The following is a 26,196-nucleotide window of genomic DNA, read 5'->3' on the forward strand; positions in this document are numbered from 1 at the left end:
TTTTTGTGACAGGAATTTTTATTGTACTTGTTTGTTAATTGAGAAAGAAGACCATACTAGCTCAATTCAACACAATCAGCATCTTGCTCCCACTTCAGATAAGCTAGCAAGTCCAGTGCTCCCAATACTAATTTAATGGTTTTGTTTTCCTTAAACTAACACCTCAAAACAGAATAAATGCATATTCTTCTTTTCTTTTTTTTTTTTTTTAATAGCAGCCCAACTACTTTGCTTTATTATTTAATCAGTGTCATTTAATCAGTGTCACCAAATGTATCCCTCAAAAGGAGTGAGCCTCTGGGAATTCACAGCCATGAGAAAAAAAAAAATAGTGCACAAAACCAAAACCCCCATTTGTGGGGATAATTTAACAGTCTAATAAAACAAGACCTATCAATATATTAAGAAATAAATCCAGTTACAAATGCATGTATATAGAAGGAACTTCTGTGGATGTCAGAACGGAAAATGATCAGCTATTTACAAGATACACAGCAGGATGGTATAGTAGCCAAGACCCACCATTCAGAAACCAAATGTGTTCTCTCCACTGTAGGCAACATACAAGAATCCATCCTCATCCTTTTCCTTCTCATAAAGTTGTCCCATAGTTAAGCTTGAGGGGGTGAAAAAAAAAAAACAAAAAAAAGGAACAGTTTGCTTGTGTCATGACAGCTGCAAATGCTAACAGTTAGACCCTCCCATCAACAAGGATTCATAAAAGCTAGAACTTGTAAGTCTGTGTGTAAATGTAAAATACCCAAATGAGGATCTGTGAGAAGCAGTTGGTTCCTGAGATAGGAAAATGATCCTGGGCTCTCTGCAGCACATCTACGTTTTTGTTACTTTGTCACTAACACATTTCTCGGAATCCTTCCTTGTTTAACAGGAAATTCAACACTGCACATATTTCAGGTTCTGAATCATCCATTATTGATGCTGTGACTAATGCCACAATCAATAGCCTAATATCACCTTCCTTCAACAGAGTTGCATTGCCTTGCTTCTTGTGCGAGCAACCGCATTTCTCCCTCCACCTGGTGTAGTCATCAGAGTTCAGCTGGCCTCCAGTCTATTGAACTTGAGCTTTTTGGACTCTTTCTTTGATGTCCAGGTTGTTTTGGGGAGTAAAAGAATTGTTTTCTGTATTGTTTAAAAGCAGTGACTTAACATAAAATGCACTGGCAATAAATTGCAAGTTAGCCAGAAGGAATCACTTTTTCAGTGGGTAAGGTTTTGAACAATTGATTGAATTAAATTTTTTGTCAACTGAATGTGACCCTTCAGGGTCTGAGCAGTTGTGGTCTTTACAGCTGTATTTGTATTTTGAAGACAAAAAGAAACCTGAGCAATTACTTAGCCAATACAACTGCTCCAGCTTTCTACCTACAGAGGAAACAGGCAGTTGACATCAATTGGTACAGATGACATAGCCTCAGCTCACGTTTCTCTGACTTCCCAAGGCAGAAAAAGGTAGTGAACTGAAAGATGTAGATTAAATGATACCGATAGGGAAAACGATCATGGCGAGGAGATGGGAATTGCTGCAGGCAGTACTTGTAGTGGAAGGGATTAGATCTTTGTTTATCTGTTAACGACTTAACATTTTTGCATTCCTATTGAAGGTTCCAAGGTCCTGTTTTTCAAGCAGAAATGTGATATGTCATCATGAACTTGAGATAAGACAATGTGCCCCTTTTCTTTGCTATTCCTAGCAGTTCTACAGCACTGTTAAGAAAATTACATACAGGCATTCTTGCTACTTTCGGAAGAAAGCAAGCAGATAAGCAGAAAAAGATTGTTCTCACAGGTCCTATTGTGTATCACAAGGTAAATAAGAATATTCTTAAGTGAGTCTGGAAAAGCTACCTGGAAGGACCCTAACTGTTACACAGGTAAGAATTGATAAGAATGTTCTATCTAAGCCATGTAACATCAAGACCTTTATTTCTTCAAAGTATTGTTAAATAATCTTGTACAGACTCTCATCCAGAAAAGAGCTGTAGTAGCTGCTTCTGCTATACATTATCCTGTATGCAGCAGAAAACAATGACATTTATTCCTATATGAAAGCAATGTGCAAACCATTTCTATAGTTTTTTTGCATTTATAGAAGAAAGTAAGTAATTTTAAAAAGAAGTAACAGCCACTAGTCTGTAACATCGTTGTTTCTTTGGGAGCTAACAGGTTAATGTTTTTTTCAGAATAATTTATGGCATTCTTCTTTTGAATATTTAAAATGCAACTTTTTTCTTATCCTGTTAATGTAGGGGTTTTTCTTGCACTGATGATGTAAATGTTCTTGCACTCACCCAAGGTCATCATAACTCCAGAAGTCACTCTCTTGCCATGGAAATAAATAATATTATATTTTTCAGTCACCTTTCCTTTCAAACTAGCTCAAGAAATGTTTATCAAACTCGTGAGAAAAAAAATTAACATGGTGAGATTGAGATGTAACCAAACACCTCCTAAAATCACCAAACAAGCCTCAGCGTGAGGAGCTCCTGTCTCCTCTGATACGCACAGGCTTGCTGAAATGATTCTGATTACCAAGTGAATAGCCTCTCTCACCTGGATTGTGGGACAGTCTTGTCTACAAAGAGGAATATTGCTTTCTCAGATGGCAGTTGAATCCTCTTCCTGATGATCCACATAAACTGGGCCACAGTGATGTCAGATGGAACTAAGTACTTCCTCTTGTCAATATCAACAATCTGAGATCCCGATACCTTCTCCACTATGACCTGTAAAGTGCAAGTGTAAAGGTCAGGCTTTTCAGGATTGGTATGAACACACAGCTTCAGTAATTTGCTTGCTGCTACAGGCTTGCAACAGTGAGCAGAGGAACATAAAGGGTTTCTTGACCACAACCCAATGAGAGGTAGGACTGGCTCAGCACTCTAAAAACCTGATTTTAGAACTGCACTGAAACCTGCATCCACATATACAATGGCTCCAAACTTCCTGTGCCCAGGGTTGATAGTCGTGGGGTAAAGTGATGCAATATGTCTAAAAGAAACCTGTGGAAGAAAAGTATACACATCTTTTAACTTTAAAGTGCAGTTTGGACCCTAAATTGAACAGGAGTCAGCAGTGTGCCCTGGCAGCAAAGACTAATGGTATCCTAGACTGCATTAGGCAAAGTATTGACGGCAGGTCCAGGAAGGTGATCCTTCTCCTGTACTGGCACTGGTAAGGCCACACCTGGAGTGCTGTGTCCAGTCCTGGGCTCTTTAGTACAAGAGGGATGTGGATGTCTTGGAGACAGACTAAAAAAGGGCCTTGAAGATGTTTTGGGGATTGGAGCATCTCTCCTCTAAGGAAAGGCTGGGTGAGCTAGGACTGTTCAGCATAGAGAAGACAAGGCTCAGGGGCATCTTATCAATGTGCACAAATATCTGAAGGGAGGTGGCAAAGACCAGTGTTTTTTGGGGGGTTTGGGGTTTTTTTAAGATTACCATAACACACTAGGCATTCTACCTTCACAATGCAGAAACTGAAAGTCAAGGCTGTTGCTGAACTGCTTCCAGTAAAACTTACAGATAACTTTAATCCTTAAATGCTTTTAACCCTTAAACCACTTGATTCCCACTTGTCACTTTAAAATTGCAGTGCTCAGCAAGCATGAACTTCTTTCAATTCCCATTGTATTCTTAAGAGACCTAGCCTAGGACAGAGGCAGACTGTGCATGTATTATCTTAATAGGTTTGAACCAAATGAACATCTCTAAATCCAGGTAGACAGATACAGCAGCTGAGAACTGGAGTCCCTTTGGCCTACATCACTCTGGATGTAGGCTATAACCTGGAAAGCAGGACACATACATTAAGTCTGAAAAACACTTTTGACTATTAGTTTGCATCAAATAGAATTTTATCATTTATTTCATAAAAGGTATGTGGCTCCACCTGAATTATCAAGCAAGACAAGCATCACACTGCAACTTGATATTTAATGCCTGCATCCGTCCACACCTTACTGTCCATTCCTGATGTACCGTCATGTCATTCTCTCTCAGAATTTCAATGTCTCCTTTTTTCCCTAGGGTTATGAAAGATATTCTTGAAATGAACAAGTGGCTAAGTGTGGAGATGTATTGTATGGAACATGCTACAGCCCACATATAAGGGAGCAGTTAGCCAGAGACTGGCAAAGATGAGATCAGCTTGCTGGACTGCAATTGAAGATGCTGTGACTAGAGGCAACTTGGCAGCAGAGAAAGTGGGATTACAGGTTCTTGCCTGACTGTGCTAATGGATAAGTTATTTACAGTTATTTATCAAATGGTCAGATGGACATGTGGTCAGATTGGATGTAGGAAATTTTACTCACAAGCAGGTAAGCCGAGAGTGTGGCTATGTTGCAAACTGTTACATAAAGATGTGAAATGTGGTCATCTCACTAACTGATACGTGATAAAAGGAAGTGTGAAGAAGAGACGTCGTTCACTATTTAGCAGATAGGTATGAATGCAGATAGGCCTCCTTGCCTCCTTGTCACCACTTCCACTGGCTTCCTCAACCTGCAAGTTTTATATGGGGGGTAATCACCTTCTTTATAGAGCCAGGATAGAAGATTGTCAAGGTTTAAAGACTTTATGGTCTTTCTTGGAATCAGGCACAGAATGAAGCCTCAAGGCACTGACAGTATTTGCTGGGATATAATTGCCATTAGAAGAAACTAGGGCATTGACAAACCACAACCATGCCTGGCAAGCGTTCAGAAAGTCTGGCACTCTTGTTTACTTGTCAATAGGCACTGGGACAGAGAAGGGAATGGTCGATTAGGGTGTTTGAGGCCACTTGAAAACACCTAAGGGCACAAAAGGGAAAATGCATGTACTTAGCAGGATCTGACCAAAGAGAGGGCAGGATGGAAACAGCTTATTCACGTCTGCCTCTAAGTAGTCTGATGAAGCTGTTTGGGTTACTCACCGGGACACGGTCGGGGTATTTGGCTCGGATTTTTGCCGACTCGACACATCGGTGCTCTGTGAACAAAACTCGTAATTAGTCGTTGTACAGTAATAGTATGGTCAGTGTCAGAGGCAGAGAGGGCAGCGCTCTCCGGGCTGGGAGCCTGAGGGGATCGAGACCGGCTACCCCACCCCCCCACCCCCGAGGGGATCTCCGGTTGCTCAGGGAAGCCGTCCTCGAACATCACGCCACCGTTCAGCGAGGGCCGCAGGTGGCTGTCCGCCCAGAGACAAGATGACCGGCTCGGGCAGCCGACCGGAGACCACAGAACCGGGAGGCCCCGGGGCAGATGGCGACATAGCAGACGGAAGACAGCGGGGCCCTCGGCGGGCAGCCCTTGGCCTGGGCCCACCCTTACCCAGCGCATGGTCCTCCTTGAACATCCACTTCATGGTGCGGGCCGGCGGGATGCGGAGCCAGCGGCAGCGAGGCCCGTGTACGGGCGGGCGGGGACTCGTCCCGGGCGGCCGGGCCTGCAGCTGTCACGATCTCTGGAACAACAACAACAGCCACGGCTCGGCAGGCGGGACTTCCGTCTCGCCAGTTCCCTAGCAACCACCCGAAACGCAGCGCTTCCGGCCGGACGCATCGACGGGCGGGTCTGGAGCCCCCGGGCCTGCAGTCACCGGGCGGGTGCGAGGCGTGTCCGGGGCGCTCTAAGCCGCATCATGGGCTCCGCCGCGGCGGCAGGTGGCCTCGTCTCCGTCCGGCTGCCGTTCCCGGGTGCTATCGCCCTTCGTGGCAGGCGTCGGTGCTGGAATGCAGCGGCACACGCTCATTGGCTGGCACGCCCGCTCCCCCTGGGCGCTCTAAATGCTGATAGGCACAGCGCCCCGTCAGTCCCGCGTCCCGCCGTTGCCACGGTGAGGGCGCCGGGCGGGCGGCTCGCGATGGCTGGCGTGGAGCTCTTCTCGCATCCCGCGTTTCACACGCGCTACCGGGCTGGGTTCTGCTCCGCCGCGGCGCTGGCGCTGGTGCTCATAACGGTGCTCACCTATGTGCCGCCGCTACTGGTGGCCTACCGGAGCCACGGTGAGCGCCGCTCGACCCCATGCGGTACAGCCCTGGCCGATGCGGCGCGGTCCTGAGGCCTCGCGCTGTCTCTGTCCACAGGTTTCTGGTTGAAACAAAGCACATACCTGGAGCAGCCCACTGTGTGGTTCCGGTACGAGCTGCTCTTCGTGGCCACCACGGGGCCCGGCCCGGGCAACTTCTTGGCGTGGAGCACGTTTCCGGCGTTCAACAGACTCCAGGAGGACCGGCTACGAGTCCCATTCTTGTCGGTAAACCTGCCCGGGGCGGGCCCAGCAGTGACGGTGGGAAGCGGGAGTGGAGAGTGGGAGCAGGGGATGAGTGTTCGCGGTGCCTGCTACCAGGCAGCCTGTCGTGCAGTGCAGCCTTCAAGTAGCAGCAACTTAGAATCATAGAATTAATACGGTTTGAAAAGACCTCAAAGATCGTTAAGTCCAACCTGTCACTCAAGACCTCATGACTACTAAACCATGGCTTCAAGTGCCACATCCAATCCCTTTCTGAACACCTCCAGTGATGATGACTCCACCACCTCCCTGGGCAGGACATTCTAATGGCTAACAACTCTCTCTGTGAAGAACTTTATCCTCACCTCCAGCCTAAACTTCTCCTGGTGCAGCTTGAGACTGTGTCCTCTTGTTCTGGTGCTGGTTGCCTGGGAGAAGAGACCAACCCCCTCCTGGGTACAACCTCCCTTCAGGTAGTTGTAGACAGCAATAAGGTCTCCCCTGAGCCTCCTCCAGGCTAAGCAACCCCAGGTCCCTTAGCTTCTTCTCATAGGGCTTGTGCTCAGGGCCTCTCAGCAGCCTCGTTGCCCTTCTCTGGACACGTTCAAGAGTCTCAATGTCACCTCGTACCTCGGCAAAATTCACTTGGGACAGGTAATTTTTAACTAGCCCAGTTTTGTGTCCTTTCAGTGTTACAGAATCACAGAACCATTTAGGTTGGAACAGATCATCGAGTCCAAGTGTCTGCCACTAAACCTTGTCCCTAAGTGACACTGCTGATTTGCATGAACGCATCAGTTCACTTTCCTCAAATTAGTTGTGCCCATGCCCACTATGGTTTACCATGATGTGAAATCTACAGGGATTGGTAGTTAGCTTCTGGGTTTGAAAGCAGACAGCGCTTTGTAAAGCATGTAGCCTCTCCCCTGCAGCCATTGTGCCTTCTGGGCATTCAACAGTGGCAGTTATTTTCCGACTTTACCTCTGTTTTGTGTCTTGTTTGCAAACAGCTGAAGTACTGGGCATTTGTGGCACCTAAGTGTAGCAAGCCCTGACTCACAACCAGCAATTGGAGTACAGAGGCTGTTAAGAGACAGGCTGTAATGGCAAGAGGCAAAAGTCTGACCATCTGGCACATGCTAAGGTTAGGCTTTGTAGTATGCAGGATGGATACTGCTGGAATGGCACAGAGCAGAAGAGACGTTTGAGCCTGGTGAGCTTTTCTTCCCTGGGGCACATGTGAGACATTGTATACAGACAAAATTGCAGGCTTCTTGCTTGCCTCTAGTCTTGTGTTTATAAAGTAAAGCATTTTTTTATTACTTTTCCAACTATGCAGTTTATTTGCTTTCTTAATATGTGCATGCAGCAGTTGTAGAGATCCCCCTTTTTTGTTTGTTTGTTGTTTTGTTTGTTTTTCTTTCTAACAGAAGTTCCTATTTGAAAAAAAAATAGCATATATTGTTATTGATTATTTTAGGCTAGAGAAGAAGACAAAAATCAAGATGGCAAAATGGATCAGTTGCATTTTAAATTGGAACTTCCACTACAACCCACAGAACATGTAGTTGGTGTTCAGCTGATTCTACTCTTCTCCTACCAGCTTTATGTGAGCATTTTTAGTTTCATTGTGGTATAGAGACTCTGTAATATTTGAGTAGTAGTTACTATGCAAAGCATGAAAGAACCTTTTCACCAAGAGATTCTTATCAAACGTGGCCATGAGTCTGAAATTTGTGCTGAGGTATTAAGTCAGTGATCAGTATCACAGAGAGTTCTGATATTCACAACATATTTGTTGGACAGTAAATGTGAAAATTTTCCTTCAGGTTGAGTGGTTAATAAGAGCTAAGGAACTTCCTTGTTTGATCTTTATTGGAGAGCAGGAGTCCTTAGCTGGTTTTGACTGCTCTTTTAAAGTATGTCTCCAATGACTATGTTTAGTGATCTTGCTGCTTTTCACATTCTAGCAAGTCAAATCTTCCTCATTAGCCACAGACTGTGGGACTTCACTGAATTTGTAAAATTAGTTAACTTTCAACTAAGGTGGTTTACTTAAAAAAAAAAAAAGTAATTAACATTTCTTATTCAGTCTTCTCTTGTTTAGACTAATGTGACAAAATGAAACGTGGGAGTTAGGGTAAAAAAATCAAATCCATGCGGAAAATCTGTAGACACAAAGAGGTAGAAAAGTGTGTTGGTGTTTCCCCCTTTCAGTGTCCAGCTAAAGTCCCTTTTCTCCTGTTCATCATTTCAGAGAATGTCAACATTTGTGATGCAGAGCATGGTTTTTCTTCAGTTTTTTTCTCCTGTGCCAGGGTCTCAACTCTACGTGAATGGAGACCTGAAATTGAACCAGAGACAACTACTTAAACATTGTGGACTGGATACCAGATACAATGTGAGGACACTTATTTTTCCCTCCTGACCAATTTATTCCACTCTTTATCTTCTTAGTACGAGAGGTAACACCCTCATTATTTGTACTCCTGCACAGAGTGTACCCTACAACTTTGGAACTGCTGTTGTCGTGTTAGGCTGAAAGGTGGAAGAGATTTTTCTGCCAAGATATTCGGTCTGATATTTATGTCCATTCCTTCAAGGGCACAGTTACTTGGTGCAAGAAATGCATTAGAATTTCTTTCTCAAGGAGTGGACAAATAATGCAGGTATCTCTTTGTTGTAACAGGTGTCTGTGATCAATGGCACAAGTCCTTTTGCGAGTGACTATGATCTAACAAACATCATTGCAGCCTATCAGGATAGAAATGGTAAGCCTGAACATAGTGCTGCGGAATGCAGGCAGCAGTAGCATATTGACAGCTGTTCTGCGAGGACTTGAGTTCTGTGTTAAGGCTGAACCTTAACTTCCTTTAACCTGGGTGTTTTCTTTCCCCATTTTAGTGACAACAGTCTTTTCAGATCCCAGTCCTGTTTGGATGACCGGAAGAGCACCAGATACACCATTTACCATTAATGCCACTATTCGTTACCCAGTGGAAGTTATCTTATATCCTTTGAAAACTGCATCAGCCGTGAGATAATTGGGTTGCATCATTTGGGCCATCCCATACAGGCCAAATGAAAGCTGTTTTTGTGTAGTCTTGTTGCTAAACTTTTCCTTTGTTAGCTAAGCAAATGCTATAGTTCTGGAGTTAACTGAATACCTTTTTGCCTGGTCCTCCAGATGCATCTGCTTGCATAACCGCTTTGTGCCCTTCTGTTCTGGAAATCTATGTTGCTTTCCAGCCTTACTAAACTGGCCTTTAAAGCCATTTCTTAGCCATTCACAGTGAATATCTGTAGTAAGTCATGCTTTGCTCTTGCAGTACTTACTGTCTCAGTCTGTCATGGATGCCATTAGCAAAGCATGATACTGTATTCTGTGACCCAAACCAAATCGCTAGAAATTGGTATGCAAGGTAAGCTGACCAAATAAAAAGCCCTATAGTGAATGTGGCAAACCTCTTACACGCACAGACAGACGTGAAATTTTGTCTTCTGCAAAATGTGCATTAGATTCATTAATCATTTTCTCAGGGAAGAACAAGCCTATGTTAAAAAGAATCTGTGTGGAGCACATTCTTTATGAGGTTTGGTTAACTGCCTAAGTATTAACAATACTTTCTGGTGAGTCAGGTGCAAAACAGGCACTTCCTATGGACTTGATTTAACTGTCTTCTGTATCAGACATTCTCTTGCAGCTTTTGTTAGGTACTATGGTAGGACTTTCTGGGCCTCAAAGGCTTTGCATTTGCCACAAAAAATAGTGTCCAATGAGTTTGTGCCTTTCTACCTCCTTAGTTCCTTTGGTTAGATTCTGTAGTGATATAATCAGAAGCTTCTTTATTAATAGTCCTTGACTTTCTTTAAATATCAGCCAGGATTTTGGGAAATTATTAAATTTGCCTGGATCCAGTATGTCAGCATTCTCCTTATCTTTCTTTGGGCGTTTGGTAGGATTAAAATGTTTGTGTTTCAGAATCAGGTGTTGACTACAATTCCAATATTGCCAGTGTCTCCTGTACTGTCCTACAAACAGCACCAGTCCTGAGGAGATGCCTGAGAACACTTTGAAGAAATGCAGCTCAAAACCAAATAGCTGCTTTTGTTCTTTATACACTTTTTACTTTGGGAGATCAGAACTTTGTATGTTCTATTTGTGCTTCCTTTTTAAAAGTACGTCTTCATCTATTTTTCTTGGAGCACTGCTTTGGGACTGAGAATTTTAATATTTTTGACAGTTACAGAAGAACCTACTTGTTTTTTGGTTGGGTTTTGTTGTTCTTTTTTTGTTGTTAACCAGAACATGCTTCCAAAACCAGTACAAAGCAATGAGACTGGTTTTGCACGACCCGTGCTACAAATACACAACAGTAACAAACCGTTTTTACTGCCTGGTAAATTCATTCACTGCTGCTCTGCCAAGAGCTATTTGTATATTCATTTATGTGCATTAAGAAAGGAAAAAATCCAAGAAATCTGAAAAAAATTGTAGATGAGTTAGGGTCAGAGGCATGCTTCTGTAACTGGAGGTGTCCATGCTCAACCATTTAGTGATCAAATTGGATGATTGGTAGATTCAAGGCAAGAAACTGGGTTGTGGGTGCATGGTTTGCAAATTCATGTACTATTGGCATTAGATTGTTAATTTGGAGTGGTAAAACTGGAAAGCCTGATTATTTCAAGAAAAATAACAAAAAACATACCAGAGAATCTTCAGCGTGCCAAAGCAAGAGAATAATTACTTTCAGAACTGGAATGGAATGGAATGGAATGGAATGGAATGGAATAGACCAGGTTGGAAAAGTCCTTTGAGATCATCAAGTCCACTCTATCACCCAACACCATCTTAGCAACTAAACCATGGCACCAAGCACCCCATCCAGTCTCTTCCTTGATGGGGTGCTTGGTGCCATGGGTTAGTTGTTTAGGTGGGTTGGATTGGTTTATTCTATAACATTCTATAACATTCCTAAACACCTCCAGTGGTGGTGACTCCACCACCTCCCTGGGCAGCACATTCCAATGGCCAATCTCTCTTTATGTGAAGAACTTCTTCCTAACATCCAGCCTAACCACTCCCCCCCCCCCAGCACAGCTTGAGACTGTGTCCTCTTGTTCTGTTGCTGGTTGCCTGGGAGAAGAGACCACGCCCCACTTGTCTACAGCCTCCCTTCAGGTAGCTGTAGACAGCAATAATGATAACTTGGATAAAAATTAAATCAATGATAATAACCAGGTAAGCACTGAAAGACTCTGTCCACCTTCTTGATGGGGATGGTGGTGGCAGGGAAGATTACTTAATTTTGTTTTCTCTTTCTGGGCTTAGCTTTTATGCCAGACAAGCTTAAAAGGGAAAAAACAATAAATTTTCCATTATGTTTCCAGTTTTTTAGTTAAGATTTAATTCTAGCAAAACAATGTTAGGGTGGGAGAGACTCTAAAACAATTTTGGGTGCTAGTTAACAAAGTCCTGTGTGTCTTTGGTTCTCTTGAACTCTTAAGAGACGGTGCAACTATGAAATGTGAAAGAGCAACTTGTCCAGCATTATCCCATCTTTCAGCCACTAGAGTTCAGCATCCTGGCAGTTTGGAGACCTGCCTCTTCCTGTGTTTTTTCTCTTCCTTTTTGAACTTCCGTTTACACTTATTTTAAACTTTTTGGTTATGCAGCTTGAATTTCTCCCAACTTTTACATGTTGGATGGACTCCAGCAAAGGAAATACTAACCTGGAGACCCATGTCTCAACACGTAGTAAATCATTGCCAGGAGCATTCGCCCCACATGCATACATACATGAACTTCCCCGTTTGATCTGCGGCAGCGAAGACTACTGGTAATGTCACCAAAATAGGCAATAAAACTAATGCAGGGTTTGACATTAATGAGCAGGCATTACTTTATTACAGAGTTGTGCACATTTGGGTGCTAGGGGTACTCCCACAAATCTGGCACACCAGCCGACATTCACTGCAGGTACTTAGACAGTGGAATACAGTAGTGACACCTCACCATTGGTTAGTTTCACCATCCATTGGTTAGTTTCCTGCTTGCTTCACATTAAGGGTTCAGCTTCTCTTAAATTCACTATGTGTGCTCACAAGGTGAGGAGTTTACTTTGAGCAGTGGTCTCTTTAGCAGTCTCTGATGGTCTTCAGAAGGGGAATCTTTCTTGAACTTTCTTTGAACTTTCGACTTCTTCCTTATATAGTCATAAGTTAGCTCATATCCATGTCAGGTCCTGGTCCATATCAACTGGTTCTCACTGGTCTTGAAGGACACTTCATCTGTTAAGGGAGCATGGATGTATAATCTTTGTTGATAAGGATGTGAATTCTGTTAGTGATCAGCAATAAGGAAGTGGTTAGATTGGTCAGATGGTATAAAATTATATCTGTAAACCACTTTTTCAATAATACCTAGCTTTGTTTCACAGTGCCTGGAGTGAAAGCAACTGTCCACTGCTTTCCAGTATTCCTAGGCACTACACAGGATGAATGCGGGAGCCTGTGAGCTTGCTGTACATCTCAAGCTGATGCACATATGTTCTGCTCTTCTGCCTTGCACTGGTGTGACTGCATGTGTTAATTCAGGAAGTTCTTTGTGGTGAAGATCATATTGACCAAATATGCTAACCTTTTCAGACAAGTCCGTTCTCTGAATGAACTTGGTATGTTTGCGCAAGCATTAGGCGAGCATAAGAAAGGAACAGAAATCTCTGGAGAGACCACAAAATCCCGTTTTAAGGGTTTGAGCTGTGGTACTGCCACAAAAATAGAATGTGTGAAAGGTCCTTCAAGCTGAACAGAAGCCTGTTTAAGGTAGCAACTAGAATGTGAAAGAGGATAATTTTAGAAAACAATGATACTGGGAGACTCTTATCCCTGTGTCACTTCTCTTGCCTATTGCAGCCTTCCACATTAAGATACAAGAAATGGCGCTGCCCACAGCAACTGTTCAGTGAGTGTATGTGAGCTAAGGAGTAGTGAACAGGTCTGGTTCAGGAAATACAGAGGAAAATATCCTTATGTTCTCTTTTAGGAGAGAGTTGATAAAAGTCTCTCTGAGAATGTTTAAGAGGAGGAAATAAAAAAGCAGTTGATTGCTTGTAGCAATAAGCTGAAGTCAATGGAAAACAGAGAGAATCCACTGCAGCTAGCAGTGGAAAGAGGAGTCTTTCTCAGAAGGTTCTCTGTAAGGACCTTTCCACTAACATGCTAAGTAACAGAAACAGGAAATTAAAATACCTCTGCAATCCGCCCCAGTGCTACTACACACATCTTGTGTGCACACAGAGCAATCTAAACGTCATTCTTCGAGGAAGTGTAGAGCGTGTCAGGATTAATCGTTTCCCATAAGTGGTTCTGTAAGAGGAAAAAGTAGCTGGGTGACAGTTCTGTGCTTAAGTGGGCACATGAACGTGCAAGAGTCATGCTTCAGGAGTTTTCTAAGGGGTGATGCTAGGATGAAAGGTGCCACATCAATGCTTATTTCCTAACTGGTCAAGCAGCCTGTTTATGGAGCAGGACCTTTTGGTTCTCGCACTACACAGGCAAGGTGAGGGGCCCTGTGGGGCTGTGGCGTGCCCAGCGGGAGGAGGAGGCGGCCGGCTGTAGCTCGCGGGTTCGAGGCACTGAAGAGGCGGCGGAGGAGAGGCCGCTGGCGGTGGAAGATGCACAAGACGGCAGCACTGCAACGGGATGGCTCCGGTGGGGCTGCGGGCACCCAAAGGGCCGGCAGCCGCCTACCCGCGGTGCAGCGCCGAGCCGTGGGCGGGTATTTGCAGGAGGTTCCATTTGCAGTCGGCGGGGGCGGCCCCATTGCGCCGGTCCCGCTCCATCGCCCGGCTGCAGTGATTCGCGGGGCGGGGCGGGCTGCAAGGCCGCCTCCGCCGGGGGATGCTCCGGGTGCGGGGCGGATCGGCACTTTTTCGGGCTCCTCCCGCGGCCCCGGCACCTCGGCCACGTCTGAAAGCGGCTCATTGTCTCTCTAGGCAGCTCGGATTCGCGGCGGTGCCGGGAGGCGGCGGGAAGGTCGGTGAGTTGGGGGAGGGTGTCCCACACCCCGTCGTGGATCGTCGCCCCGGTCGCGAGCCGGGCGATGACAGATTTTTCCTTTCCGGTGCCCAGCAGGGGTGTTAATGATCACCTACACTGCGTTTTCAGGGGATGCTTTTAAGGCACTCGCACACGGCCCGGCTCCAGAAGTAGCGGTCGTAGCTGCTGCCGCGGTGTCGGCGTCGCAGAGTCCCCGGTCGAGCAGTGCTTGCTGTGGTGTAGTCAGTTCTTGACAGAGGCAAAGTTGTTGAAAGGCAACTTAAGCATTTTTTTTTCTTAATCCCCAAGAGAACATGGCTGATTGAGGTTGAGGTGTTTCAGTTTGTTGCGCTTAGATGGCGAAATCAGGTGCTTTAGTGAATATTTTCCGTCATTCCGGGAAAAAAACCCTTTCTGTACTGTATCCTGCCTTTTTAGGTGTAAGTGACACTGGAACAAAGAATTTGTTGTTAGTTGCAGCGGTTGCATCACTGGGGTACACAGAGCACACCTCAGCCCATTTGTCCTCAAAGTGTTGGAATTTGAGGACTCTCTTGCACAGGCAGGTGAAGCCTAAAGTAAACGAATAACATTCAGTCACTACATGTGTCTTTTTGTCATTCCAGTTTTGCCGTTGTTAATAGTAAAAATTCCTAGTAGAAACTGCAACTGAGCAGACCTAATTTATTGAACAGCCGTGCTTCTAAGTAGCTGAAAACACTTCAGCCTATATTGCATGGAGAAACAGGTGGTTTAGGGGTGTGCTTCCACACTGCCATTTGCTCAGGCTCAACATACCTGACTCCAAAAAGTAGAAAGAAAAAAAATTCCTAAAACAGCATTAAACAAACAAACAAACAAAAGTTTGTGTAATGAAACTTATGGTGTGACTACCTGTAAGCAACTCTTCCAAGCTCATTTTCCACTGCACTGTAAACGAAAGTACATTTTGTTAATGCTAAATTAACACTATCAGCTGAAATGTTAATAAAATGTCAGAATTCAAAATGTCTACTTCTGGTACATTTACTGTACTTCTATTATTTTTGTTTCAGTTCCACTGTGTATTAAAATATTTATTAAAATATTAACTATTTGTACCATTTAGCAATGGTCATCTGTTGGAAAGACCTTTAACTCTTTTTGAAGTACCAGTTGTGATAGAAGGCATCCTCCAAATGAACTTTGTACATTCTCATTTAAAGACCAGTCTGCATGTTGTTGATACAGTAAGCGCTTGCCTTGGGAAGATGTGTTGTTGCTAGCTGTGGAAGAACACTAGAAAGGGATTTTTTCCCAGGTGGGTTATTTATAGCAAGAATTGATAGTAAAATTGTACATTTGTCTTGGACCAGCTTTGTCATGTTCCTGGATCTCATAGAAGCAGCCATTCTAGCAACAGCTGCATTGGTGCAATGTCTTACAAGCAAAGTCTGTGCTGACAAAACTTCTCCGTAAGGTTTGGAAGATCTTAGGTAATCTTTGCTCTGGTTATCACACTGTGGGGTAACTGACTATCTTACTGTAGGACAGGAAGGCAAGTTGATCAACCATACTTAGGGACCTAAGTTGTTTACAATCAGAAGCTGTTTGTGTTAAGAGCCAGGTAGCTGACCTGCTGAAGAGCTGATGGAGACAATCTTATGAAGAAAAGACAGCATTTCTTGGGCTGCAACTAATGAAGTAAGGATAAAATAACAGAAACACCCAACTTCAAAACAGAGTTTGAGGGCCTGGGTGCACAAGTGAAGACCTTTGCCTAATTAATTTAATAGTGAGGTTAACACCGCTCAGTATGCTAATGGGCCAAACTGAGTACACACTAAACGTAGTTGATTATGTTACTCAACTTTCCTGCCAAACCATGTTAAACATCACCTAGAAGGCAGGGTCACACACAGGACTCAGGTATAAAGCCCATAAGAGGAACATATCTCAAGTGTGGGGCCACCAGTACCAGCAGCCACAGCATCTGGAAAGGAAAGACAAAGACAAGCATGGTCGATGGGTTGTGTTCCTCATCCTCCACACAAGAGAGCCATTCTTTACCATTCTTGGTAAAAATTGCACCTTCAATATATGGCTTAACTCTTGCTAGCTTTTTTGTTTTCTATTAGAACTATTGCTCACACTGTATTGTGTTGGATGCTATCAACCTGATTCATTAACCTGAGATTATCTCGCAGTTAGTGCCTTTATCACTGGCAATCCCAAACTTCTTCTATCTGTCTCTTTAATAAATTAAACCATTTGAGTGTTTTAACTTTATGAACTTGTGCCAAAGCAAGTCCATATTGGGGCACTTGAAAGAGAAGCAAACCTAAATTTTGACAAATAGTTTCAGTAAGAGTCCTGGGCTCTGAAACAGGCAGACATTGGGATCCTCCCTGTAACACAACACACACCTGGCACAAACATTTTCATATTAACTCTATAAAATGCACAATGACATGTACCATTGCCAGTCTTTTCAGTCAGTACCGAGATGTTTTGGTGAATTATAAGTACACAAATGATAATTGGATTCGGTTCATGATTGCTCTGAAAGTCAGCATTTAGTGTGACAGGCATACAGGACAAAATCATTTTTGGCCAGCAAAAGGCTGAACATGTAACGTGGCATTAGCTCTTCATTTTTTTCAGTGGAACAGGTCAGTCTGGGAAATCAGTTGTATTTTGTATTTTGTGGAAGTCAGAGTAATTTCTGTGTAATCTGTAAGGACTGTGACTTTAAAAGTGCTGCATGAACTGTTTTAAGTAATGTGTGCTGGAAATGTTCTCAGACACAAAATGGCCAGGAAAAGCTTTGACAAAGACAGATGATATTCAGTTGCTCCTAAGTCCTTTTAGGGGAGCAGGTACTTGCAATTCTTCTCTCAGTTATTTTGTTTTGTTCCAGACATTTTTTTCAGTTTCTTGCAACAGATCCAGACCTGTTTGTTCTGAGGGAGTCTGACATCCTAGCCTTTTGTCCCAAGCTCAAAGATAGCCCATGTTTCTTTACAGCTCTAATGTCAGGCACTCTGATTCCGTCTTTCTCCAGTCTTTCTACTGTCACAGGTTTAAAAAAAGGAAGAGCAGAGTAATGGAAGGTTTTGTTGTTGTTGTTTTAGCTATGAAGTTATTTTTTGTTTCCTCAAGTTGAGTTGTATACTTAAGGAGAGTTTACTCTGCAATTGTGCCACTTTTGCTGCAAACATCTGATTATTCCAATGTTACTTGTCGTGTGTCACAAAGAAAGAAAAGTCTCTGAAAGCAAGAGCTAAATCATCATCTACTGCACAGTTCTAGCATATTGGATCTGAAAGGTGCTGTTTAGAAGAGTTTTCTGGAATCAGTACTACTGCCCTCTGTGGTTTCACCTGGATAGCTTTCTGTGATGTATCTAATCTCCTGGCAAGCAATGGTGGATGTTAGTGGCCCTGCAGCTCAGCATTGTCAGAGCCAGATTAAGTGATGAAAAAAAAATCATCGTTGATCTGTTGTCCACTTTGTGTAATTAATTTCCTTTGCACAATATGTGAGAATATTTACTCTGGTGTAGATCCTGGGTTCATCTAGTCTAGGATCTTGTTTCCCTTAGTGGTTAGTGGGCCAGCCCAGTGACAGAGCTTGACTTAGGACTGTCCACTAAACCATGCACTCAGATGTTTTTCAGATCATGTTTTGAGCATTGGCATCAGCTTGTGAAGAGACAATTCTCCCTCAAGAATTTGTTAGAATTAGACTTTTGATTATTTTGCTGTCTGCCAGAGCTCTTTCTAAAGAAATAATACCTCAAAAGAAGTAATACCACTGTCCTGTTATTAAAATAATTTGTGTAGCTGTATTTGTTATAGACAAAAGCATATATTGCAGTACCAAGTATTGCAATACTTCAGACATCTCAGCTGAGGGATGTGAAAGGTCTTGGGAGTGCTCTATGCTGCTGCTTTATGTCCCACTCAGTCTGTTTTTCAGCCTCTTGTTTTTCAGTCTCTTGCGGCTCCCTTGCCACTTGTGGTTAGTCTGATTTCATGAGTCAGTGGGGAGGTGCTTGCTAGATGGTTTGGTCAATGAGATGGCAGCTGAAGTGACAGTAATGCTAGGACATCTGGTCCCACTGTGCTGCTTCGTTTTCCTCCCAGATTTTAATCAGCAGGCCTGCTTTCGTCAGGTAAGTGCAACCATAAGGAAGCACTGCTGTGAAGCGAAGGAAGAAGAAAGGATGCAGGAACAAATCCCTTTTTATCTCTCCTAAGGGAACCTTGGCATAGGCAGGTTCAGAGCCCCTGAGCAGAAGGTAGAGGAGGGCGCTGGCAAACAGAGAAGCAAGGCAGTGCAAAGCAGGTCCTGGACTAGCGTTTCACCTTTTAACGAATCTTCGGCATATTGCCTCTCTGTGCTGTAGTAAGCCAGCTTGCCTAACAGCACCCTCTGCTGAGTCCTGCAGTGGAATAAATAGAGGAGCAGGGGGAGCAGCCTGTATCCCAAGGTCCTGTCCTTCACGATTAGGGCAATGCTTTGTAATCTAATCAATAGATTTAGAAATACAATACACAGGTACACATATCTTAAGCAACTTCATGAGAAGGATATTCAAGGACTACTTTCTGCCTCAGCTAACATTTGTCAAAAATCACAAAAGAGCTTGGTGGGTTATAAAGCAGCACAGTGGAGAGGGGAAAATATAACCTGGGCTGAAAGCATCTTAACTGCAGAATGCAATTACAAATAGTAAAAGGTTATTTACATGCAAATAGAATTACAGGTGCTCAGTGTGAGAAATGCAGAAATAAGAGACAGTGTTCACAAAGAAAATCCAGTGACCTGGATGTGTGTTTGGCCTCATGCACTGGAAACCACCTGAGAGAATACTCTTGGAGATGCTACACTTTGGTTTGCAGTTACTCATTTCTTTGTGGCGTCAGTGTGTATCCATATTCCTCAGAAACATCCCAACTTTCCTGAAAGGGTAGAAGATATATCTTTAAACAGGTATTTATTTAGTGTTTTACTTTGATATTGTGCTGCTTCTTGCACTTTATATCATACTGAAGAGTAGGCAAATACTTTAGCTACAGTCATTGTACATGTTTCTTGTAGTTCTTCAGGTGGGCAGACTAGTTCAGACACAAATTATGGAATAATATTCATTACCTTTTTTTTTAATGGTACAGTGTTGTCTGCAACAGTACTTAGGTGAGAATCAGAGCAAGGAGAGGCAGGCAAGGCAGATGTAAATAGAAAAAATAATTTTGGCTTTTGGTTTTACATCTGCATGTTTTTATTCCTCACTCTCCCATCCCATGCCAATAAGTTATTAAGAACAGTTAGTGTTTGCATTTCTGCAGAGGAATCTTGATTACAGTGGAGCAGTAGTTCTGTGTAGCTAGACTTCTTTTACAATCATTATTTGGTCTCTAAAAGCTGGATTAGACTGTAAGGAGCCACAGAATCACAGACTGTTGAGGACTGGAAGGGACCTCCAGAAGTCATTGAGTCCAGACCCCTCCCAAAGCAGGATCACCTAGGGCAGGCTGCACAGGAAGGAATCCAGGCAGGTTTTGATAGTCTCCAGAGAAGGAGATTCCGCAGCCTCTTTGGGCAGCCTGTTCCAGTGCTCCATCACCCTCACCCTGAAGTGTCTCCTTGTGTTGGGGTGGAACCTCCTGTGTTCTGGCTTGTACCTGGTCCTTGTTCTACCACTGGGCACCATTGAAAAGAGACTGGCATCTTCAACTTGACACCCACCTCTCAGGTATTTATAGATATTGACAAGATCCCCTCTTAGCCTTCTCTTCTCAAGACTACACAGCCCCAGGTCTCTCAGTCTTTCTTCATAGGAGAGATGTTCAAGTCCCACAGTCATCGTCATAGCTCTCTGTTGGACTCTCTCCAGCAGATCCCTGTTTCTCTTGAACTGAGGAGCCTAAAACTGGCTACAATATTCCAGGTGTGGTCTCATCAGGGAGAACCTCTCTAGACCTGCTGGGTACACTTTTCTTAACATAGTCTTACTGCAGAAAAATGGCTAATATTCTACAGAGAAGAAAAAGGTTTGAAGTAGTTATGGCTTTCTGGCTTTCAGGCATGTGGTCTGTTTCAGGAAAACTTCTTGAGCTAGCAAATGCAATCGCTCCTCCACCTTTGCTTAGAACTTTCATCTCTACTTGGTGTGAAGTATCAGTGCAGGCTGCTGGATTGCTGATAATCCTCACAGCACTGAGAAATTTGTAGATGCTTCTGTTGGCATGATATGCAAACCCAGCGTTTGAATGAGGCATGTTTTATCTATGAAGAATGTCCATGATGAATCTATCTGCCCTTGTTCTTTACAGCAGCAAGTGGTGGATTGCTAAGGAGAAAGTTAAATCACAGGAAATGTGATTTCTCCCAGTATATCTCCTGGATGCAGGCAGATACCTTGGCCATCTACAGTTTAGGGAATTGCCAAGCCACTGGCTGTAGCCTCATCTTTGCATTTAACAGTTCTTGAGGGGCTCTTCTTCCATTAATTACTTTCAATTAATGTAATCATTTGTTGAACACATATACTCTTGCTGCCATAGCATTTTGTGGCAGAGTTTGACATTTTTGTGATGCAGTGTACGAAAAAGATTTTGTCATGAGTGGTCATTTAATGAAATTCTCCCAATTTTCCTGGTTTGAGAAATCCTGAGAGTGATTTTGCAGTTGTTTTCACCAGCCTGGATGTGATTTGTCTGTCCAGCAAGACTCTCTTCTAGGCTGAGGAGTGATAATCACCTCAGTATTCCTTTTACAGAAGACACTGACTGTCCTTGTGCTTGGTCTTCACACTTTACTGTATTCTGCTAAATTGTATTGAAGAATTTTTGTGGGCAAATTAGCATGCAAAATATGATGCTATCAAAAAAAGCCATTGGTCCTATACAGAGTCAGTACTTGTTGGGACCTCAATCAGGTCTTGGAGCTGCACCAAGGGTCCGATGATTCTGCAGCTGACATTCCGTGGTTTAGTGAAGTGCCAAGGTATCAGTTTATAGACCAGACTACACATGTCATTCTTCAGTGCCCTTTAAATACAGCTTTTGTATGGATTGTGCTGCAAAACACAAAAGACATCTTGCAGGGTATTTGGTCTACAGATCAGCCTCTGCTCCACTGTTTCCAGTGCAGAAAGAGGAGACTGGGCTGCTGTTTCTCTGCTTGACTGCCTGCATATATTAGTAGCAATTTCAGTGAATAGACAGATACCCGGGGCATGCTTCTTTCATGACTTTGAACAGGGCTGTTTATGGCTAGGCTATCCAGAGGCACTCCGTTACATTTGTTACTATCCTCTTGAAATGAAAATACTAACTGTTACTGTTTAGAGAGGCCAGCTGAAGTATGGGCTGGGTGAGTGGGCGGTGAGATGGATTGAAAACCAGCTAAAGGTGTAACACTGATTAAGCTGAAGACCTGTGAAACCTGATTCATTTGAGACTATGCTATTGTGAGTTGTTTCAATGCTGCTGAGGTAGGTGAAGAAGAATGAGTGGGTAGCTTTCTTCCAGGCTATCAGACTGAAACAGCTTGGCAGAACATCTGATAAGCATTGGTACCATGCAAGAGAGAGTAAGGGGCCCATGGGTTTCAACATAGTGGGTGCTACTGCAGTCATATGTCATGGATACTTGCACACAGCTGATGAGAATGTGGAACCACTAAAGAAAAGGGCCTTGCCTCAATGAGCAGCCACAAGCACTGAAAACTTGGTGATAACCATAGTTTTATGGTTGCTGTTGCTAAGCTACAGAAGCAAATTGCATGGTTAAGCAGGGAACATAAAACTGTAAAAAGTAATTTTTAGCTGAGTGGGTTTAAACTAAAGTGGATGTAAAAATCATACAGAACTTTGTGTCCAAAGAAGAAGAACAAAGCTGATGAAGGGTCTAGAGAATGAAGTCCTGTGAGGAGCAGCTGAGGGAACTGGATTTCAGCCTGGAGAAAAAGAGGCTCAAGGGAGACCTTCTTGCTCTCTACAACTCCCTGAAAGGAGGTTGGAGCCAGGTGGGGTTGGTCTCCTCCCAAGTAACAAGCAATAGAGCAATAGGAACTGGTATCAAGTTGTGCCAGGAGAGGTTTAGATTGGCTATTAGGACATTTTTTTTTGCTGTGAGGGTTGTCAAAACCTGGATCAGGCTGCCCAGGAGTCAACATCCTGGGAGGGATTTAAAAGGTATGTAGATGTGGTGCTGAAGGACATGGATTACTGGTGAATTTTGAAGTGTTAACAGCTGGTCTTGATCTTAAGGGTCTTTTCCTATCTAAGAAATTCTGTGATTCTGTGTCTTAAAAGTGAGAGACATTACTTTGTGTGGAAAAACTTCCACAGTCAAATTAGTACCTTACACATTTGCCTTACTGTCCTTACAAGATTCTGTATGAAACTGAAGGGCGATGCTTTTACCAAATCATTTTTCTTAGCTCATATTTCCCCAGTTTGTTTACAAACAGAAGTTTAATACCACAATTGTGTTCATTTAAGGTAAAAGACATTTCTTTATATTGTGAAGAGACATTTAGGCAGTGGAAGGAGCACAAACTGCCCATTTCACTTTCTTGCATATGAAACTCTTGAGATGGTCTTCATGCACAAGGATTTTTGTTTTGCTAATACCCTGTCTGTTACTGCTTACAAGTGGGTTCTGCAAAACTGAGAGCACAAAGGGTTAGGTGCAAAAGACTGCATGTGGCTTGAACTTAAACTTCAAACAAAGGTCCACTTGGGGTCAGAACGCCTAAAACTTCCCAGAAGTTACAAGCAGGCTAATTGTAACTCACAAATTAATAATTCCCATGTAATCTCAAGGTGTTCAGTCACAGGGTGTATCTGCGCCAGCCCAAAGACACACATCAGCTGCTTTTTCTTTTTAACATCTGTGGCCAGATGTGGCTTTAGGTTGTGAGCTTTCACTCACCTCCTGCAGTCTGGAAAACAGATGGTTGTGCACCAGTGCCAGGTGATACAGCATCATACCTACCATCACTGCAGGGTGCAGCGCTCATGTTGGGTAAGAAGATAACTTTTCTTTCAGTAGCCACAGTTCTACTACTTCTACTACTTTTAAGGGATAGAAGCCCTTGCAATTTTAGACTCAAATGGAAATACAGGGAGTGATTTGGAATGTTTTTATTCCTCGGCAGTGTTTCCCATGATTCAAGCTGAGCACTTTGTGTATTTTATAGGTATTTTTTTCCCCCAGCAGTTGAGCTGCATCAACCCAAGGTTTCCTTCAGTATCAAACATTTGACTCAAACTTATTTCTGCTGTGATCTTGCTGTCACATCATACTTTCTTTCAGCTTCGGACACCTGTCACCTGCAGGTGTCTCTCATTGCGGAAGGAAATAGTGCCAGATACGCACATGCATATCTGAGGAAAGGTTTTAGTAATGCAAAAGTTTGTATCGTGTTTTATCATTACTGTGCCACAAGAATAATGATTCACCAGCATTGTTTTCCCTCTTTTTCAGCATTTGTTACTGCTTTTCTTCGGTGAGAATGGCAAGGATTCGGATTCCTAACACAGTCATTATACTTTTAGTTGCAGTTCAGACTGGATTCTTATTCTTCATGTATGCCCGGTACAGTAACTTAGTGCCTCACTCTGAGCAGAAACCATCTCAAGTCCACATCCTCATTCTCTCTTCCTGGCGCTCAGGATCTTCTTTTGTTGGTCAACTTTTCAGCCAGCACCCCAGCGTCTTCTACCTGATGGAGCCTGCGTGGCACGTGTGGGTTACGATGTACAAGAACAGTGCCAAAGTCTTACACATGGCAGTGCGGGACCTAGTCAGGTCGGTCTTTCTGTGTGACATGTCTGTGTTTGATGCTTACATACCTTGGAAAAGGAACTTATCTGACCTCTTCCAGTGGGCAGTGAGCAGGGCTCTGTGTTCAGTTCCTGCTTGTGACTCTTTTCAACGTACTGACATATCCAGTGAAACAGCATGCAAGACTCTTTGTGGACGGTACCCATTCAGCAAAGTGGAGGAAGCCTGTAAAACTTACAGCCATGTGGTCATCAAGGAGGTCCGATTCTTTGACTTGAAGGTCCTCTACCCGCTTCTCACTGATCCATCCCTGAATCTCAAAATCATTCACTTGGTTCGTGACCCCAGGGCAGTTGTCAAGTCACGGGAACAATCAGTCAAAGCATTAGCCCGTGACAATGGAATTGTTCTGAGTACCAATGGCACCAAAGTGGAAGACAGCAAATACAAAGTGATGCAAGAGATCTGTAGAAGTCATGTTCAGATTTATGAAACGGCTACGCTAAAACCACCCCACTTCCTTAAAGATCGCTATTTAATGATCCGTTTTGAGGATCTGGTCAGAGATCCTCTAGCAGAAATCTCGGAAATGTATCAATTTGCAGATCTTAGTTTGACCCCCACGCTCAAAAGCTGGATCTATAACATCACACATGGAGAGGGACCGGGGCAAAAAAAAGAAGCCTTCAAAATTACATCTCGAGATGCAGTTAGTGTTTCACAGGCCTGGAGAAAAGTTCTTTCCTTCGAGAAAATCAAGAAAATTCAGGAAGTTTGCAAAGGTGCTATAAACATGCTTGGCTATCAGCTGGTGGATTCAGAAAAAGAACAAGAAGATATGTCACTGGATTTAGTGTTGCCTAGACGGCAATTCAGTTGGTCGTCACTTAACCCAAAGGAATGAGACGTTATTTTAAAGCGATCTGGTGGAGAGAGGGGTAGCTGGTTGAGTATTTGCCTACTCTGCAGAAGCAATTTGAAAATCCTTGCCTGATGAGTTTGTCTTCCTGACTGATGAATTGAAGGAGAGGGTTTTTTTTCCCTCTCTGAGTTTCTTACACTGCAGAAACAAAAAAGCAATACGAGAAATGCCATGAGATACTTGTCAGATAGCAAATTTACAGCTGAGCTGTGCTGTTCTCAGCGTTGTTGGAAAATATAATGTAAGTACTTTCTATTAAAAGATGAATTGCCCAAGATGTCTTCATTTGATAACAGTTCACTCCTGGGTTTATGCTTTAAATATTATAAGAATCCCAGTTCTTAAGTTTTGTGTAAATGGAACAAAGTAGAACTAAATTATTTTGCTTTCTTCCAGAATTGCTCCACTTCCTTCTTTTGCTTTAGCATTGTTGTGCAGTTGTGTTATTTTTCTCAGACTTCTTGATATTTTAAATTTTGACATAAAAGTTCTGCAAACTTCTGCAAAAGCAGGGGCAACTGTAGCAGTTCTGTTTTAAAAGGCACAGGCAGGAACTTGTTTTGATTTCTTGGTGGTTTCTCTGGAGTGGCAAAGTTTGCTATCGGATACTTGAATGTGATGTTCACATGGAGTGCAAAAAGCAAAAGATGAAGAAACTTTGAATGAAATCACAATGGAAACAGCTTGTTAATGCCACCCCAAGCATGTATTCTAGCGCAGTGACACAGAGTAGGTACGCCCTTGCTCCTGCAGCGTGATTCTTGCTGTTATCCTCTCTTCAGCACTACAAGTCAATTATACTGCTCTCTGGAAGTGATCAATATTCAACTTCTGTAGGACTGGATTCTTCTGGATTGTCTGGATAACACAACTGTTTCTTGGCACTGTACATGAATTGATGCTCACAGTGTGGCAGGTGGGTCCAGTGGAACTACAGCTTAGTACGGTCCAATGTGTTGCTTCTCGCATATGGTCACCTTCAAGCGGTGGCTAAACCCAAGCAACTATAAAGTGTTTGTGACATGTCTTACAGTTCTGCTGCACTCACAAAGAAGAGAAAGTGTTTCTCCTATAAAACTGAGGGTTTGGAAATTGTCTTGTGCCCCCCCCCTTTTTTTTTTTTTTTAAATTTTATTTTTAGAATCAAGGGTTTCTGACTTGGGCATTATGGTTTACTTGTTAATCTTGCTGGCTTCGGTATTTATCAGTTAGG

The 26,196-nt window shown here is 43.3% G+C and overlaps 3 protein-coding genes across 4 annotated transcripts; 2 read left to right on the top strand and 1 right to left on the bottom strand.

Moving 5' to 3' along the window:
* On the bottom strand, positions 1-5,498 carry GABARAPL2 (GABA type A receptor associated protein like 2). The gene is made up of 4 exons (XM_054170055.1): positions 5,339-5,498; positions 4,939-4,994; positions 2,575-2,747; positions 1-616 (listed from the first exon to the last, which is right to left on the bottom strand). Exons 1-4 carry the CDS (start codon positions 5,370-5,372, stop codon positions 526-528), a joined length of 354 nt encoding a protein of 117 aa, XP_054026030.1. The 5' UTR covers positions 5,373-5,498; the 3' UTR covers positions 1-525.
* A 341-nt stretch (positions 5,499-5,839) lies between these two features.
* Positions 5,840-10,820, top strand: TMEM231 (transmembrane protein 231). The gene is made up of 7 exons (XM_054170020.1): positions 5,840-6,012; positions 6,094-6,263; positions 7,720-7,848; positions 8,497-8,640; positions 8,929-9,010; positions 9,144-9,249; positions 10,113-10,820. The coding sequence occupies exons 1-7, from the start codon at positions 5,871-5,873 to the stop codon at positions 10,291-10,293; spliced, it is 954 nt and encodes a 317-aa protein (XP_054025995.1). The 5' UTR covers positions 5,840-5,870; the 3' UTR covers positions 10,294-10,820.
* A 3,249-nt stretch (positions 10,821-14,069) lies between these two features.
* LOC104307836 (carbohydrate sulfotransferase 5) lies at positions 14,070-25,704 on the top strand. 2 transcript variants are annotated; one of them, XM_054170203.1, is made up of 2 exons: positions 14,070-14,280; positions 23,762-25,704. In XM_054170203.1, the coding sequence occupies exon 2, from the start codon at positions 23,790-23,792 to the stop codon at positions 24,963-24,965; it is 1,176 nt and encodes a 391-aa protein (XP_054026178.1). In that variant the 5' UTR covers positions 14,070-14,280; positions 23,762-23,789; the 3' UTR covers positions 24,966-25,704. The 2 variants fall into 2 exon arrangements, with proteins under 2 accessions (XP_054026178.1, XP_009907233.1); XM_009908931.2 differs by having other exon boundaries at positions 14,070-14,276.
* The last annotated feature ends 492 nt before the right edge of the window (positions 25,705-26,196 follow it).

The sequence above is a fragment of the Dryobates pubescens genome, chromosome 19, assembly GCF_014839835.1.
Source record: "Dryobates pubescens isolate bDryPub1 chromosome 19, bDryPub1.pri, whole genome shotgun sequence".
NCBI lineage: Eukaryota > Metazoa > Chordata > Aves > Piciformes > Picidae > Dryobates > Dryobates pubescens.